Source organism: Phyllopteryx taeniolatus, chromosome 9 (assembly GCF_024500385.1).
Source record: "Phyllopteryx taeniolatus isolate TA_2022b chromosome 9, UOR_Ptae_1.2, whole genome shotgun sequence".
Taxonomy (NCBI): domain Eukaryota; kingdom Metazoa; phylum Chordata; class Actinopteri; order Syngnathiformes; family Syngnathidae; genus Phyllopteryx; species Phyllopteryx taeniolatus.
Genome location: NC_084510.1, coordinates 15,125,181 through 15,143,968, shown reverse-complemented (window position 1 = coordinate 15,143,968; position 18,788 = coordinate 15,125,181). Strand labels below are relative to the sequence as shown.

At 40.5% G+C, this 18,788-nt stretch overlaps 1 protein-coding gene across 2 annotated transcripts; it reads right to left on the bottom strand.

Moving 5' to 3' along the window:
- Positions 1-362: 362 nt before the first annotated feature.
- On the bottom strand, positions 363-16,854 carry mdm4 (MDM4 regulator of p53). Of its 2 annotated transcripts, none has more exons than XM_061784784.1 (11): positions 16,675-16,854; positions 15,967-16,054; positions 15,805-15,879; positions 12,707-12,840; positions 12,523-12,572; positions 12,144-12,208; positions 7,446-7,542; positions 7,207-7,367; positions 6,913-7,110; positions 2,379-2,447; positions 363-2,305 (listed from the first exon to the last, which is right to left on the bottom strand). In XM_061784784.1, exons 2-11 carry the CDS (start codon positions 16,036-16,038, stop codon positions 1,757-1,759), a joined length of 1,470 nt encoding a protein of 489 aa, XP_061640768.1. In that variant the 5' UTR covers positions 16,039-16,054; positions 16,675-16,854; the 3' UTR covers positions 363-1,756. The 2 variants fall into 2 exon arrangements, with proteins under 2 accessions (XP_061640768.1, XP_061640769.1); XM_061784785.1 differs by having other exon boundaries at positions 6,913-7,095.
- Between the last annotated feature and the right edge of the window lie 1,934 nt (positions 16,855-18,788).

Genomic DNA, 18,788 nt, shown 5'->3' with positions numbered 1-18,788 from the left:
GGAAAGCACAGTGAACATAGAAAGTAAACATCCAGTCATTTTCTATGGCACTTGTCCTCATTGGGGTTGAGGGTGAGCTGGAGTATATCTCAGCTGGAAAGGTGTAGTACACCTTGGAATAGTCGACAGCCAATCACAGTTCACATAAAATAACTATTAACACTCACATTCACCCCAACAGACAATTTGGAGTGTTTAATTAACCTAACGAATCTTTTTGGAATGTAGGAAGCTTAAGTACCTGGAGAAAACCCTCACAAGCATAAAATGCTAACAAATTGGTTAACAAATATGTATAGATCTTTAACTTGGTAACTGATTCATATAACATTAATATTTGTAAAATAATTTTGACAGAAATAAAAGGTTTAAACACATTTAATTAAATACAATTAAAAAATTTGTGAGTCATTACTTACAAAGGTAAATTTCTACATACACATTTTCTATTACTTTGCCCACATCTGATTTAAAAATCAAATGTTGCTCTTGATCACGTTTGCCACCTGGTTTAGAATATTCAGATTCACTTTCCAAAGCCACTATAAATGAAATTGGCCATCACATTACTGTTATATATCAACCATGTTAGTATTAAACATACTTCACATCACAGCTGTTATTGTTAGATGTGTTTATATGTTGTAGACATTTGTCAGAGAAAACAAGTTACATTATCTTACACATAAACGTAGCTAATATTACTCTCCCATGCATCTAGTCATTACTATGGACATGCATCCATCTACATTTGCTTTATGTTTTTAGTGCTTTATGTATAGCTTGTCACCAAACCATCACAGGACTTGTAGACCCTACAGGCAGCAAAATGAAGCGCAAAACCAAAAATCAACTTCATAGAAGGCTCAAGATCACAAAAAAGTAACACGTGTGCTGTTGTGTATTACAATCGTCCCAAAAAATGCAAAGACATGGAAAACAACTAATACACAAATGGAAAAACTCTTACAAGGCAGTGAAAAGCTCAATCAACGATCAACCTCCCCTTAAGCCCTTTTACTGGCTACAATTTATACATTTGGCCTACTTGCAATTTTACTTTGCGAGCTCTTTAATAGAACAAGTGCAGTCTTTTCAATTTAAAATTATAAATAAATTAAATACATCAGGAGGGATGGTCATATACAGCCTCCAAAGAGAAAATGTTAAAATTTGTCACATCGTCGTCATTTTGTAACTATTCTTTACACACACACCAAAAAAATAAAAAATAATGTAAAAACAAAATGCAGAGAGAAAACAGTTTGGTGGTAATAATTTGATCAATTACAAGGGAACTGAATACTCTTTGATTAACAACAGGAGAGATGAGGCAGATGACTGTAATAAGAGAATTGTGGTTTCATCCTTCAGCCTGGTCTTCTATTCACACCCAAGAGCCACACAGCACATTGAAAACAAAAAGCAATGTAAAAAATAAAATGTCTCAAATTCTTAGTACAAGCTGAAATCTGTGAGGGAAAACGACCCAAAAAAAAAAAAAAATATATATATATATATACTTAAGTCAGCACCATTTAAATCGAATCATTATATAATAAGGGCACAAAAAAGCTGCACATCCACTCTCATCAATAAATATATAACTCTGCTCTTATTGATGCCTTGTGAGAATGCAGCACAGACAAAATGTGGCTCCACCCATCCTTCAGAGGCGGCAAAGTGCTAAACTGGGATGGTGCTAAACATACACAGTTTGCATGCAAATGAGAGCTATGCTGGATTCCATGGATTTCTAGACAACGAATATCTTTATGACTTTCTGGATAATCTTTCCACATCCTGGGCAAGGTGCCTGGAATTTATGGAGTCTCCTGGCACACGGGAAGCAAGTGAGGAGATGGGCCGTGCGTCCGTGGATTATATTACCATTGCGGGGTCGAACCCGACAGAGCTTGCACGGCTCCAGCAGGGCCTCCGGTTGGCATTCCACCTCCATGCCTAGACTTTCCTGACTTTCCCCGCCCGAGACCTGCTCATCCTTGTGGAAGGCGGGCCGTCGAGCAGTCATGGTGGGCAGTGGTCGGTCGGCGGTGGAATGGGAGGGCAGGATAACCGGGTCCGAAACGGTGCGGCTGCAGTCGGGGATGTCGATGCCTGTGTCGCTGTCGTCGTCCTCATGGTGCGCGCTCAGGGAGGTGAATGCCGGGATGTCGGGAACAGAGAGGGAGTGGGCAAGTCGGGGCACGTCTTTGTACCAGTTCTTGCGCAGGGCCCAGCAGCGGACACAGTACCTCTGGAGAGGAGAGTTGTACTTCCTGCACTCGCTGCACTGCCACGCATCCTGGCGGGGAGAGCAAGTTTAAAAAAACAGGTTTGAGACAACGAGAAAAGAAAAGAAAGCATATTATACAAACCTGTGTGGAGATCTCAGTGTCTGTGTCATCACTGAGACACTGAGAATCTTCATCTGGCTCCTCCTGCATCTGAATACACAATCACAACAATTCATCTGCAAAGACTCCATACTAAAATACAAAAAAATATTGTAACGTGTACTGAGGAAAAAAATAGCACTCCATAATATTGTACTTTATAAAAACACCAATAAGAATTAAATACAGTTAAAAAGAATAACTATTTTTGTCACATTGCATCAACTGAATGCCGGCCTTGGCCACAGTATACAGTGGGGACAGCACAAGACAGACATTTTTGTGAATCCCACTAGCGTTCTAGGTAGTTTGCCTGGATGCAGCAGCCAATCATATTGCAGCAGTGTTTGTCTTGCCTAGACTCCCATCTATAGTCCCTAGTGGGACTGCACTGCACGTTTCTATGCTGAAGATAAATAATATATGGCGGAGTACTGGTATACTGTCTGTGTACATTTTGCATCTTTTGTGTTCGGTCCATTGCTTGAAACACCCCAACATAGATTAAGAAAGATTAAGATATGTCATTATTTCCAATAAGGTGTACGTCATGGGTAAGAGTAGAAAATAAAAACAGTACACCAGGTAACAGTAATCATTGGTACTTTTAACTTATTTAGTGCCAAAGATGTATTTATACATCCATTAGAATCCAAATGTTCACTGCCAGATGTTCCCCCCTCCACAGGGACATGTTGGGGAAGTGTCTGGGGCTGCTCTACTGTGAATTCCAGGCATAGGAGGAGTGGTAAAGAGGCAAAACGGCCAACAGATGGCAGCAATGCAGCATTTTAGATTTGAGATCTGCTCATTGTGACTGTACACTTATGAAGACAATGGTGACACTCACCCAAAGGATGCGGACAAGTTGATGCATAAACTCTAATAATAACAATGTATATGCATGCACTGTTTAAATGAACAGAAGTGTGCGTGTGTAAGTGTAACAAACTACTTTGTACAACAGATATTTAATGCATGACGAGAACACTTCGCCTTGTAAACAGTCACGAAACAATACAAGTCCGTTTACTAAAACCTACCCATGTTCCATTACTATACAATGGAAAAAAGTTAGAATAAAACTTTTTCCTGGTGGAAGAAAGGAACCTATTTTTTCATTTGGTGGCTATATAATTTTATAACAATATTCTGTGGTTCTTGAAAAATCAGTCAAAATATTATAAAATGGCTGGCAATATGGGGTTGTCTTCTCTGAAAACGGCTGGCAGTGAATAAGTTAATGTCCGCAATCCACTGGTAGCTAGTGGTGGGCAAGTGAAGCCTCATGAAGCACTGAGGCTTTCCTAACAATTGTGCCGCAAAAGATTCAAAGCTTCAAGGCCTCAGTGATGGTGACATCTGGTGGACAACCTCTAAAGAGCACCATTGAACCGTTTCCCATGACAACAATAAAAGTTCAGAAGTCTGTATGGTCATTCAAGTGTTTTGTTCATTCATACCAAATGATTATATCGTCATTACAATAAAATATATAGATGCTCTCCCCCGTACTCTAAAAAAACATTCCAGATTAACCCAAAGAATAAATGAAACACCATGAGCCAATGACACTCACTGAAAAACTATGTACCAACGAAAAGCTTCGAAACATTTTGAAGTAATGAAGCGCAAAGCGAAACAGCGATGACGTTCGAAGCCTCAAACGTCATCGATCACGTGACACTGGTGTTTTGATACACTTCGCTTCAGGAAGAGTGACACAAGCTCCAAAGCCTCGGTATTATTTGCCCATCACTACTGGTACCACGACAGTGAAATTCATACTTCAATGTTATTGCAACACAACACCAAACAGCCACAGGGACAGGCAAACAGGAAGGGCCAAGGCAGAACTCTTAGTCAGGGACAGAAGGCTAATTACCAGGATAACGACAAGGCAGGCAGAGTCAACAGGAGATCAATCCAAAGGGTGCTGGAGAGTCTTGCATGAGAGCGAAAATAAAACAATCTTCCAAAGAGTGATTGTGTGAGCAGGAGAAGCTTATATGGTGGCTGATTGCTGATTTGAAGCACCTGTATGCCTAGGTGAGCAGAGTGGCTGAGGTGGGCGTGGCTGACTGGCAGAGTAGAGCTGTGCAGAGGTGAAAGGAAAAACACACAGCACATAGGCAAAACAATGGAGCCGAATTGTGACAAAACCCTCATTCATGGGTGGCTCCTGACGTCCAAAAAAAGTCAAAAACCAAACCAGGAGGGCGGAAGGGGATCTGGTGGAGGATCAATAGCTGTCAAAGAAGTCCATAGCAGCCTCCTTCCTACTCAACCTCACTGTAGTCCAAGACCTCAGACAGAAGAGGGGAAAGAGTTGCAGGGGCACCTCCCCCTGGCAGGTGTGGGGGTCTTGGAAAGTTGATCAGGGTGGCAACGATGCAAGTCTTTGATGAGCCGGTCATTTAGGACATAGTGAGTTGGCACCTAGGACCTCTCTTCTGGCCTGTACCCCTCCAACTCAACCAAGTACTGCAGACCCCTCTTGCAACGTCGGGAGCAAAGACGGCGGTGAACAGTATATGCTGGACACCCGTTGATGAGCCAAGGCGGCGGTGGAAGAGGCACAGTAGGAAACCGAGGACTCCCTGGCACCGGCTTGACTTTGAAGACGTGAAACATCGGGTGGACTTTCATAGACCTAGGGCATTTTAAGCCTTAAAGCAACTTGGTTGACAACCTTGTGAACAAACAAATTGCCCGTTGAACCTAGGTGCCAATTTCTTGAACTCCACACACAATGGTAGGATCCAGTTGGACAACTACACCTTCTGACTGTGTTGATAGATGGGAGCCTCTGTGCGGTGGCGGTTAGCAGTTGTAGCATAGCGCTTAGCAGAGGGAAGGAGCGTGGTCCTGACCCAGGTCTGACTGCAGTGGCAGGAGAAGTCAAGTTTATTTGTATAGCCCTTAATTACAAAAGATACTCAAAGGGCTTCAAAGGCCTGGGTGGAGAGGCAGGAGACCTTCTCCAGAGCGCGGAACAGAGGAAACACCCATTGGCAAAGGTGACATCTCAGTCGCAGAGCAGGTCAGTGTGTTGTGTGCATATTCAACCCACAGCAGCTATCTGGACCAGGATGAGGGGTTCTTGGACCTAACCTCAGAAAATCTCAGACCTCAGCTCAGTGAGCATTTACAGGCTTCAAATCCATTGTTTCTTTTCCTGCGATGTCACCATAGAAGGATCATGGCAAAGAGGTAAAGTTTAAGGGAAATTGCTAGGTCCCCCACGGGATGGGCTCGCTAGCTTGGAGATGCAGATGTAGGGGTCCGGGACCACCCTTCCTCAATGTGCCGGCTCAGCAACTGTTGACGAACATGCACGTGATATGGTGTTCATTCACTAATAAGTTCCATAGACACGCTATAAGCTTGAATTGCTTATGCTGTGACAAGTAACAATAACACAGGTTATATCACGATATCAACTCACAGGTTCTTTCAGGTGTTTAGACACCATAAAAGCATCCCACCGCACCACTCATCAATGGCACAGCCTTGCTCATTTCTCACATCCTGTCCTTTTCTGTCCTCTCTCATCTTGTCCGATTGGTTAGTTGTTGCATGTCTCCCCCCCTTACATGCACAAATAAGAACATGATTTGACTGCTGTAACGTTACTTGTGGTCAAATATCTAGACTGTCGAACTATTGTTCTGCTGTGGTTCGCACTCCTATTCCCCTTGTCCGTTCTGTCCCTCTGTCTGTCCCCTAAGACCCTTTTCTGTCCGGCTGCATTTTCAATAAACAACAGAATAATTTAACACGATTTAAATAAGCAGAGGGGATATTTCAAACTCTCCTGTTGCACACCAAAACTGTTCCAGCACAAAAGGCATACAGATCCACCATTCTGAATGGCCATGCAGCTGAACAGGACAGGTTTAAAATAAATATATAAAAAAATAAATAAATATGGGAAATTGACATTTTTCCCAACATAAGAAAAGGTTCAGATAAAAAAAAATCCAAAACTAGGTGATTACACAAGTAGGAAATCACAAATATGCCAGAAAACACAGTACTTTTGTTTTGTATTACAGTTTAGGATATTAAAAGTGTGTGTAAGTGACTTGCCTCACCTCACAAGAAGTCATCTCCTCTGGCACTCATCAAAGTTAAGGTTGACAAGTTTTTACGTTTTACTTTAACAGTTATTTTTACATTTGAATGAATATGTAACCTAAAATTGTCTGACAGTTTTAATGACTGCAGATTGACTCTAAAATTGATTATTTCCTATGGGTAATATTTATTCTAATATAGCTGGGATAGGCTACAGCTGTCCCGCGACCCTTGTGAGGATGAGCGGCTCAGAAAATGGATGGATGGATGATGATGATGATCATCATGGTCATAGGTTGACCAGCATCCTGGATCTGATTATGTTCAACCTCGAGCGGTTCCACATACTACACATTTTAATTAAAGTTGTTGATTAACGCTGCTATTGCTTGTGTAATCTATTAAAAAAAGAACCTGCTCCACTTGAAACTCTTACCTCTCGATCAGTTTTCTCCTCCTTCCCTGCTCCATCCTCCTCATCAAGCGGAGCATCTCCTTCTCCTGCACTCCCCGCCTCCAGCACGGCTTCCTTCATCTCTACACTCACTTGCTCGCTTTCACCCTCCGTCAGAAACCACAGGTCGTCCGTGGTATCTGACACGATGGCAGTGTCCTCCTCCTGTGCATGAGATAGCTGACACATCAGTCAGACCAACACTGTCACGTTTAAAAACACAGACAAATGATAACAAAAAAAAAAAAGGTACAAATGACAAACAAGGTTTCTTACTTGGTTGGTGTGATTATCAGTAGACCCGTTGCTCCTGCGGCTGTCGTTACTGCGGAGATTACCCAGAAACCACCAGGGCAACCCAGAAAGGTCCCAATCATCAAGAGTAACATCTAATTTGGGTCGTTTGCAGGCAGAGCGTGACAAACCTTCAAGGGAGTCTTGAGTGATTTTGATAAAAGTCCCGTTAGTACTTTGAACAGATACAGTCTGGTGCAACACACAAACTGTTTATTTACCTTCATCAGACTCTCGAGGTCTTCTCTGGGAACAGGTCGGCAGGGGAGGCCTGTCACTGGCAGCCTCCAGTCCTGCTTTGACCACACCCTCACACATCTACAGGGGGGAGGGGAGTTGGGAGGAAAAAAGAACATTAGCCCACAGAGCTGCAACTGGTTTACTTGGAGGATTTGCAGCTCCTAGTCAATATGGCCTTTAACTATGGGGCTCATGTAAATATCTAGGGTGGGAGACAAGGCAGAATTTGGGTGATAACCAGGACACGAAAAATTTAGAAAAATTAAGGATGAGTAGTTAGGGGCACACTAAGTTATGAACAAATGAAAAAAAAAATTCATTTACCTATAGCCTATGTGAAGATTATTTTATTTTTGAAAAATTACCACTTTCATCCACAGATCTTTTTCTGCTATAAGGCATGATGGCCATACTGGGGAGAAAAGAACAAATATATATATATATATGTATATATATATATAAATAAGAATAAAGTTGCAATCTTATGGCGATTGTCTTTTCTTTCAAGAGGAAAAAAAGTATAACAATACTGAAGTCCTATTTTTAAAAGGAAGTGAAGGAAGGATATCAGCTGAGCAGTTGTGCAAAGATGAGCAAAGTAGAAGATTTTGTCAAGTTCTAATTTAGTACAGGTTTCAAAAATTGCAAAATACTTGTTGTTGGGCACTTCAACATCAGATTATTATCAGTACAGGGACGTTGAAGTGGTTGTGTACACACGTCTCAGTTTTGGCTGCTCAGTATCAGATGCATGATTTGACATTTGTGTGTGTGTGTTGGGGGCTTGAACTGTATTAAAATGACTTTTCTCCTCATTATATTTGGACTTTATTCTTGTAATATTATGACCATATCACATTATTACCATGAGGGCATGGTCATAAACTTGACTACAGATGAATCATGAATGTTAACAAAAAACAAGTTAACTTGTCAGTTACTTCAGAAATGTGACTCATACACTACCGTGTCTTATGAAAATTTGTATTTGTCACAATTAGTATGAACTGGAAAAGGTGATCATGAAACCCATTAGAATTACTGTAAATCCAGACTGATAATGTTAGCCAGGATTAGGTTTGCAAAAGGGAACAGAGGGGAAATGAGAGAAAAGAATACATGAACAGAGTGAAAGAAGAGGTTGGTGGTTTTGTATTAGGCCAGTGTCTGATTGGGAGCTGCGATCCTCCATTCTGAAGCAGAGAAGAGAACTCTGAGACAGACAGAGACAATGACTCTGTCCCCCATACAGAGTGGAGCCGGTGGGGCGCACGAAAGATGCGTGGCCTTCCACCAAACCAGACCGAGGATGGGGTTGTACAGAGACGGTGCCACTCTGTACAAAAAGACACAAACGAAGACAGCAGCCCCTACCATCTCATCTCACTACACAACATCTGTGAGGGCGATTACTATATTCTCCAAGCCGTCTGATTAACTTGTGGACAGTTTAGAGTAGATTTTATTCAGTTTTAATTTGTGCAATACCTTAAGAGTCCTTACATAGCATCGCGGCCGGGCAGAAACCGCGTGTTTTTTACAAATCAATACTATGGTCAGCCCACACACGGTTTTGTTATTTTTACAAATTATTAACCAAAGTGTTGAAAATGGCTTGAGAGAATCTATTAAGTCTCTTGGACACTTTAACTGTTTGAGAAAAGTTCTACAACTCAATTTCTTCATTCAACGGCAGCCTCATTGTATTATGTTGCCTCAAGTTTGAAACTGCTTAGTAAACAAAATTTTTGAAAATAGGTTAGATATATTTACAGTAGGCTTGTTTCCTCAAAAACTGATAGCTGTAGTGCTTTGTTGCTGAAGGAAGACCGTCAGCCATTGAGGCAAGGTTGCGTGAAGATGAATTTCTGCGCGTTACACTGTCTAGTCAGCACATTGTTGTTGTTTTTTTAATTGCATCACTCATGGGTCTTAGACCTTTGAAAGAGAATTTGGGAAGATGACATAACCAGTCTTTTTTTGGTTTTTTTTTTTAAGTATGAAAGCCTTTTCTCTTGCAGGGGCCTTGGGTGAGTGCGCAGACTTCAATGAGTAACATTCTCATCAGTGACACCGCAATAAATTAATAATTTTTTTAGCTAATTAAATCAGACATTGAACATGATTATGTGGAGATGAGTTGATGTTGGTGTGCAACAGCATAAGATAGCAATGTAAGGTACAACACCAAGATGGCGTTTTTTGTTTTTGTTTTGTTTACTTTTGTTTTTTGAATTTCCTGAAAAGCAGTGTTTTTATAAATGTGAAGACTGCGCCCGACAGCAATGATATGTAGATAAGGAGAAGGTCCTTTTTAGAGTCCTCCTTGTTGCATTATCATATTTCTACAGTTACTCACAAGGCAAAAATCTGTTATGCAATCCTGTCCTAGCATCAGGTTGCATGTCTTGACATTTAATATTAAATGTCCATCCATCCATCCATTTTCTTTACCGCTTTTCCTCACTAGGGTCACGGGCTGCTGGAGCCTATCCCAGCTATCTTCGGGCGGGAGGCAGGGTACACCCTGAACCGGCCGCCAGGCAATCGCAGGGGACATGGAAACAAACAACCATTCGCAAATACATTCCCACCTACGGGCAATTTAAAGTCTTCAATGAACCTACCACGCGTGTTTTTTGGATTGTGGGAAGAAACCGGAGTGCCCGAAGAAAACCCACCCAGGCACGGGTAGAACATGCAAACTCCACACAGGCGGGGCTGGGATTTGAACCCCCCGGTCCCCGGAACTGTGAGGCAGATGTGCTAACCAGTCTTCCACCATGCCGGCATATCAAATGTCAAGATGTGTAATCATTATATTATATATTAGTCTCCCACCATGCCGGCATATCGAATGTCAAGATGTGTAATCATTATATTATATATTAATGTTTAAAAGTAATATGTTACCAAAAAGGAGTGAGCAAAGCCAAAATAAAAGATTAAGATAACAGCAGACAAAGAGGTCAACTGCAGGGGGATGAGTATCAAGCAACAGAGGTGGGAGACTTGAGTCACATGACTTGACTTAAGTCGGACTCAAAAAAGTCGCCAATTTTAGGACTTGCATCTTGCTCGGTTAAAACTTATGAAAGACTCGACTTTGACAAACATGAGACTCAACCTGACTTTGACTTGAGCTACGCGACTTGATAAGTCATACTTGTGATTACATTTGAATATCAACATTTTCAATATAGCGTGCCATATGTTTTTGAACTTTTTTTTTTTTTTTGCATTGCATGCTGCAAATCAAGCAAACCCGCCCACTAGTAAAGCAGAATGGAGATGCCACCTCATTGAGCGAATGTCACGGATAATCAAATAATTATCCTTTTAATGAAATTGGAAAACAGACAATAGCAACAAGCAAGTTTTGCAACTCAAAGGTAACAGAGTAAAAACCTATATAGTTTTTAAATCTAATGATTACCTGTTTACTCGCATATAACATATTTCAATATTTAATCATCATATTAAGTGTTAAAGATTCATTAGGAGCGTTATACTACGGTGCCCTGGAAGTGCAAAACAATAAGAAATTGTGAAACAATTTTACATATCAGAAAAAAAATTACCAAAGCTGAAACACTTTTACATTTCAGAAAACAAATGAACAAAAGCCGAAACACTTTTACATTTCAGAAAACATTAACAAAAGCAGAAACACTTTTACAAAAGACAAAACAAATTACAATTAAGAAACCCCGGAAAGGTAACGCCCCATTTCACATTCTTAGAAACCCCACGCCCTCTCTCGCCAAGACCCGCCCGGTTTCAACATGATTGGTAGGCTACGCAGCTGTAATGAGATGTCCATCCCAAATGCAATAAAAAAAAATTTTTTAAAAGACCTTTATTATGGTTAAGTTTAGGACTAGGGTTGGCGTTAACGCAGTTTAGGATGAGTTAAGGTTAGGATTATGGTAGTTAAGGCTGGCGCACGCCGAGCACCGCCGCCGAACTCGACTGAACTATGGCGCAGCGTACGTGGTTTGACAACTGATTCCATGAGCGGCCGATCGGTCGGCCACTGGTTTTGACACGATTTAAAATTATAATCTCCGTTGTATGGCGCCCTCACATCCCATTTTACATTCAATCAAAAAGCACAGAAGCTTTCCCACACGGTGAAAATACATTTACGGGTTTGCAAGCAGTGCCGCCACATTGCTTCAACTTAAGCCATATAAATAGTATGTAAAGCATCAAATGTTGTTTTACATCAATACTAACCTATATTCATAATGTATAATGTGCCTGTGCATGAAAAAAGCGAAGTTTGTGACCAGGATGTACGTTCAAATGAATGGAGTCGGCAGCTTCCTTGCATTGTGTGATACGTGGAGTATGAGCGACTCTTGCTTTGGTTGTGAATAAATAATTTGACTATCTGCTGTCAGTTTCCAAGCAGAGCAAGCTGTGTTGAATAACAATATCTACTACAGAGTTCACATATAGCATCTCAGACTCCGAATGGCATTCTCCTGAACTTTTCCTAGGCAGAGGTTGTAAATTTCAGACTCCCCAGTTTTCTGCAATGCAAGCTTCCTATCTCAATCAGTAACTTTTGTCATTTCAGTATGGGTCATTTGCACTTAAGTTGCTAGTTGTGTGTAGTGAGCCAAGAAAGGTTGGGGGCTCTGTTTCTTCTCAGCACCATGTTTCGGTTTTACCTGACCACGATCTTCCACTCCGCCCTCAACACACTCATGGCCCACAGAAAGATTCTCTGCAGCGTCTGCATTTCAGATAAGACACAGTAACAGAAACAAGAACACCACCACACACTCTCACTTAGACCTTCTTTTATAGATTTGTAGTAAAGGCTTGAGATGTTTTTGTTCTTTTTCTTCTGCCCTGACCCTCAAGAGACACACATCCATCACAAGCACACACTTTCAACTATGTGAGGGGCTATGATTGTAAAATAACCACCACAGTCCACAGGATCTAAACTTTGAATCAACGAAATGTTGAGTTGTAATTAAGAGCAAAGGAAAAAAACATCAATAAGACAAAGGGTGTTCAGTAATTGACATTTCTGTCACTTACCAGCACTACCAAGTATGACGACGTATTTCTTGAGCATTTCATACACCGGGCTGTTAAAAAAAAGATACATTTATAAAAATAAATAATAATAATAAAATTTAAAAAAAATAATAATGTTTACAAAAATACATTTACACATGGCTAGGTTTTGAACAAAAGTGCCATTCTAAATGTTGGTATGTACCTTGGGTTTTTCACAGAGAAGCTCTCCACTTCCAGCAGCTCTCCCAAAGGGTCATCCTGGCAGTGGACAATGTGTTGCCTCTGTTTGTCATAGAGCTGTTTCCCCATGATGTACTGGCCTAAGTAGTGCATCACCTGCGCAAACACAAAACATTAGATGCAATGCTACAAGCAGGTAGAGTGGGATCTCCCTTCTCGAATGCCATAACGCTCGTAAAGTTTGGAGTTTGACCAAAATTGTTGTGAAAAGAATCCCTTGAGAGTGGTTCAAGCCATATTTGTTTTATACTATTTATTTATTAGCCTCCTCATTTTTCCTTGAAGTGTGTTTAAAGAGTGTTTTAATGGAGTCATAGTATACTGGTTAACGTTAACCTGTTGTTGACAATAAATTTTAAAACAGTACTTAAAATATCACCTGCAGAGTTATGATGGCATCACTTTAAAGTGGAGCGAATTATTACAAATAACTAAACTTAACAGGATTTATTTTATTCATTATATAGTTTTTATTAATTTAGACATTTTATTATATTTTTAAATTAAAAAATAGAAGTCAACTACTGAACAGATTGTGTTCAGGTTTGGAGGTGCCATTACACGTTCAAGAATATTGCAGTACTATATTAAAGTTTTTCACAATCACTAAAGCACATTTCTTGAAACCGACTGAGGGTCGCACCAGCACATGATTTGATCACACCATTTTTTTGAGGAGGTAAAGCATGACCATGGCATACCAGTTTCCTTTTAAAGATTGACAGTGACTTGAGATATGATATTTGCAAAATATGTTACTGTGAGGGGCATGGTGGGAGACTGGTTAGATAGAGCGTCTGCCTCACAATTCTGAGGACCGGGGTACAATCCTGTGGAGTTTGCATGTTCTCCCCGTGCCTGTGTGGGTTTTCTCCAGGCACTCCGGTTTCCTCCCACATCCCAAAAAAAACATGCATGGTAGGTTAATTGACGACTTTAAATTGCCCGTAGGTGTGAATGTGGGTGCAAATGGTTGTTTGTTTGTATGTGCCCTGTGATTGGCTGGCAACCAGTTCAGGGTGTACCCCGCCTCCTGCCCGATGATAGCTGGGATAGGCTTCAGCACGCCCGCGACCCTAGTGAGGAGAAGCGGCTCAGAAAATTGATGGATGTAACTGTGAGGCGGCACGGTGGGCGACTGGTTAGAGCGTCTGCCACACAGTTCTGAGGACTGGGGTTCAATCCCCGGCCCCGCCTGTGTGGAGTTTGCATGTTCTCCCCGTGCCTGCGTGGGTTTTCTCCGGGCACTTCGGTTTCCACCCACATCCCCAAAACATACATGGTAGGTTAATTGAAGACTCTAAATTGCCCGTAGCTGTGAATGTGAGTGTGAATGGTTGTTTGTTTATATGTGCCCTGTGATTGGCTGGCAACCAGTTCAGGGTGTAACCCGCCTCCTGCCCGATGATAGCTGGGATAGGCTCCAGTGCTCCCGCGACCCTTGCGAGGATAAGCGGCTCAGATAATGGATGGATGTTACTGTGAACGAGATGTTTGTCCACAACAAGCAATAACAGACAACACAAGTCTATTTTAAAAAAAAAAAAAGCAAAAAAACAAAGGCTTTTCTTTTGTTCGATCATTTATTCGCCTCAGAGGAGCCAGTTTTTATAGTAGGGGCTCCTAACCCTCTTCCCCTAGGAAAACCACTTAATTTTGAGCATTACCACAACCATATGATTGACATAAATGTAAAAATGATTGCATAAGTGTACTACCACCGTACAAATATATCATTCATTCATTTTTCATACCGCTTATCCTCACTAGGGTCGCGGGTATGCTGGAGCCTATCCCAGCTAACTGCAGGCAGGGAACACCCTGAACTGGTCGCCAGGCAATCGCAGGGCGCATATAAACAAACAATAACTCGCACTCACATTCACACCTACAGGCAATTTAGAGTCTTCAATTAACCTTGTATGCCTGTTTTTGGGATGTGGGAAGAAACCGGAGTACACAGAGAAAACGCACGCAGGCACGGAGAGAACATGCAAACTCCATACAGGCGAGTTTAACCTGGGTCCTCAGAACTGCGAGGCACACGTGCTAACCAGTCCTCCACCGTGCTCCCTTAGAAAACTATCGTTTATGATTATTCACTTTATTATGCAAATTATTTACGAACAAAACAAAACAATTCACCTATTTTAAATCATCGTCCCAAACAGAACATGGACAAATCATTACTACTGCAATTATTGCACTATATTTTAATGAGTTTGTTTTCCTATACAATCCTCTTCAAAGGAGTCAGGGCTTTTTAACTTTGCATATGCAGTATCTTCATATGTCAATGCTATAAACAGGGCTTAGTCAGTCAGTCAGACAGATTTAGTTGCAGGCTCGAGCCCTGTTATGGGTTTAATGCAGGATAAAGCAGGGTGGTAAAATTCTGAAGATGCTGCAAAGAAAGGTCTGGTTTGCTATTCGCAGTGGTGGAGGTTAAGAGTCGGTCAGCTAGTAACAGTGAGCTGTTCAATGTAAAGTACCTTATGTGCAGTATATGCATTTACAAAATGTATTTATGTAATGAGTACCTGTGTCACCAAGTCAAAAATGTAATGTAAAGTAAATTTTTCTATTTGCATTGTGCTGTGGTCACCAACCCCCACAAAAGCCCAGTAGACAAGACTAAATGTTGCAGCACAAGAATTGCTTTCTTTCTATTGTAACACTGTAAAAGCAATGTGACAAGTGGCCACCATCTTTGTGGAATTTTATTTTATTTTTTTTAAATAAAAAAATTTAATGAGCACTTGGGCGATATCACACAAAAACGTTCCCAAAAAAATGCAGTTTTTTTTCTGACAGAAAAAAAATCTATTTCTTTGGAACCCTTCATCCAATTTCCAAAATTCTTGCTGCGTTTTGCTCAGGTTGAAGCATTTTGACAGACTGTCATTTTTGGAAAATCTTGTCACATCGCTAATGGTAATGTTAAATTGTATTGTTCCTATTATATAAAGCACTCAATAATCATTATCTAGGTGTTGGAATTTAGAATGCTGTCCCCACCCCTGAGCAAACAAGTTGAACATTTTTATTTTGACAACTAACCTCTTTGAGTGTGAAGACATCCTCCTGGGCTCCAGCAATACGCAGTATTTGCAAAAGCGGGGCCTTGGGTTTGACCTAAAATTCATTGAGCCAAAAAATACTTAGCAATTTATGTATAAGTGAAGGTGCATTTTTTACATTTATGTTGTTGATTAATTGTACCTGATTTCCCTCTCCAGGCAGTGCCCTGCATGGTGTGCCTGAGGCTGAAGCCTGGGCTGATAGGGAGCTCATAGTAAACGTTGAGGAACTAAATGAATCAGAATCAGAATTGAAAATCGCGTAGCGTTAGCACGTTGCTTGACTTCACAGCACACAAGAACAACACACTCCTTAACAATGTACATGTTCGCTGTTGATGTCCCGGACAAACGAAATATACCAATGCCATGTGATTCAAAACTTTGATAGCCACTGAGCGCATAGAACAAATATGATTGACATATGTTCTCAATTCCATTTTTTTTTTTTTTATTGCAAAGAGATTTTGTGTACGCCTTGTATAACCTTTTGTTGCTCTTTATCTCAGAGATAAATGAATACAAAACTTAAAGACAAAGGCTGCATATTAGAGCCAGTAACATTACCTCTAGTCCTTGATACTACCGGCAGCCACAGACATGCTTGCGTTAACAATTGTACCCAATTTCTACCGCGACAACAAACAAAAAAAACATAAAACAAAGCAAAAGACATCATGCGAGTTCAAAACCATAGGTAGCCACAAGTGTATAAACTAGTCCAACCGCGTTATTCTCACCGGATAAAAACCTGTCAAACGTTATTAACAAGCGTGTCAATAAAATGCAGCTAATATTTAGCGTACTGTCCCATTCCTCAACAATATGTTCGTTAAAAAAAACGCCTCACCGGAATGAACTGGCATCACTTTAACCCCGTTAGTTTGCTCCATGGGTGTTGTTGCTTTACGACGTAAATTGACATTTTCGAAATAAAATAATGAGTCCAGAGCCAGGTGTCTAAAATGCTAGCTAAGTGAAAGCTAATCAGCTAGCCTAGCTGCATTTCAAAACTAAAGACATTTCCGGAAGAACTGTTACGTCGTTTGAGGAAAGAGAGAGCCGCCTAGTGTTGAGGAGACGCAACTTTAGTGTCTTCCCAAACAAGGTGCCCTCACGAGGTGGGTGCCGCTAGAAATGATCCAATTCCAGTTCATTTGTTCGATAATTAAGTGAAAGGACGTCATGGCTTCCTGCGAGTATATCAGCAGCTGTGTGATTAATTAAACCGGCCCACATTTCACACTGCCTAAGACAAAGGGGGAGTAAACTGAGACAATAATCATTATTTTCAGTACATATTCATTCTTTTTACGACATTTTTCCTCGGTGGTGGTCCGTGATTTTATTTTTTTTCCCCCATGTAAAATTGGTGCCTTGGCTCAATAAAGGTGGGAAAACATTGGATTAAATTGTACAGTTGAGTTATAACATTGGTGTTAATCATTTGGGGATTGTAGGCGCTTCATTAATCAAAAGTACCGAATAATATTGTAATGAATGCCCTCGGATGTGATCAAGGACAAAACAGTCGCTGATGCACTTCAGTCGCTTTATTACCATGAGCGGTAACACTTACCAAATTGAGGCTCTGTGAAGCATTGAAACAGTTGGACCAATTGTTTCAAATGGATAGTGACCTCTCCTGGCCAAAAGCAGGACTGCAGCGGATTTAAAACATCTTTGACGAGCGCACACACGCACGCACACTACACGCCTAAAACTGAATTTTGAATAGTTTGGAAGTGCTAGTCTAATTATGGCCATTATGTGGGATGGGGATCACTAACACGAGGCAGATTATTTTTTCGACACTTTTTGAATTGAGCCGTTTTGTTGTTATTTTTGCTCACAACTTCTCGACATTTGGAAAATAGTCGCTCACACAGAACCTGCGTACATAAAAATGTGTTTTGCTGCTTGGAACTGATGACAGTATAGGAATAATGTTATCCTAACCCTACATAAATAAATATGAAAATGATATGAAGAAAAAAAAATCAAGGTTATGGAAATCAAACTCCCAAAATTACTAGATCACCGCTCCACTGACTGAGTTAGCCAAGGATAAGGCAAAACGTTGCAATGACAATATGAAAAATATATTGCCCACAATTTAGCCACAAGCCTTTACGGCAGCAATAAGCAACAGGCCACTGACGACGTTTACTGAATACACGAAGACATTAAGTTTCACGCTAGAGGCTTTGCAAATAGTTAAAGAAAACCTTTATTTTAATTTTAAAAGTACACAATATATAAACAAATATGCATCATAAAAACAGTCTTAGTGAACAATAGTACTGTGAACATTTAAAAAAAATGCTGAAATGTAAAACTAACATTATCCTACTATTTCATACAGACAGCTGTAAACACACAATAGGCCCATCATAAAATACAGAAACGTGCGAGGGATACAACTTCGAGAGAAAAAGGACAGAAAAAAAAATCAAGCTTGAAACTTTTTACATTACTAATTCGGAAAACAGAACATTGTATTTGTATATAAGGAATCGCCAGGGGATGACATTCAATCAGTGGCAAAAGGGCAGATTATCATATTACACAAAGGGCACATAAATCCAAGGTTCGAAGGGTTTTAGCCGTGTCTAATGGTCCTCATCAGAGGTGGGTAGAGTAGCCAAATACTGTACTCAAGTAAGAGTATTATTACTTTAGAATAATATGCCTCAAGTAAAAAGTAGTCCTCCAAATAATTACTTAAATGTAAGAAAGTACTCAGTGAAAAAACTACAAGTATTGAGTAACTAGTGAGTAACTTCTGATTTACTTTTTCAATCAGAGCAGAAATGTAAAATAACTATATAAAATATAACTAAATAAAATGTGAACATGTGATTGAATGTGATCTGTTACTTCTGAACAGAGCCACCTGCCAATTGTAAGGGAGTGCATCCAGATTTCTTTTTTTATTATTGTTATTTAAGCTTTAATTAACCA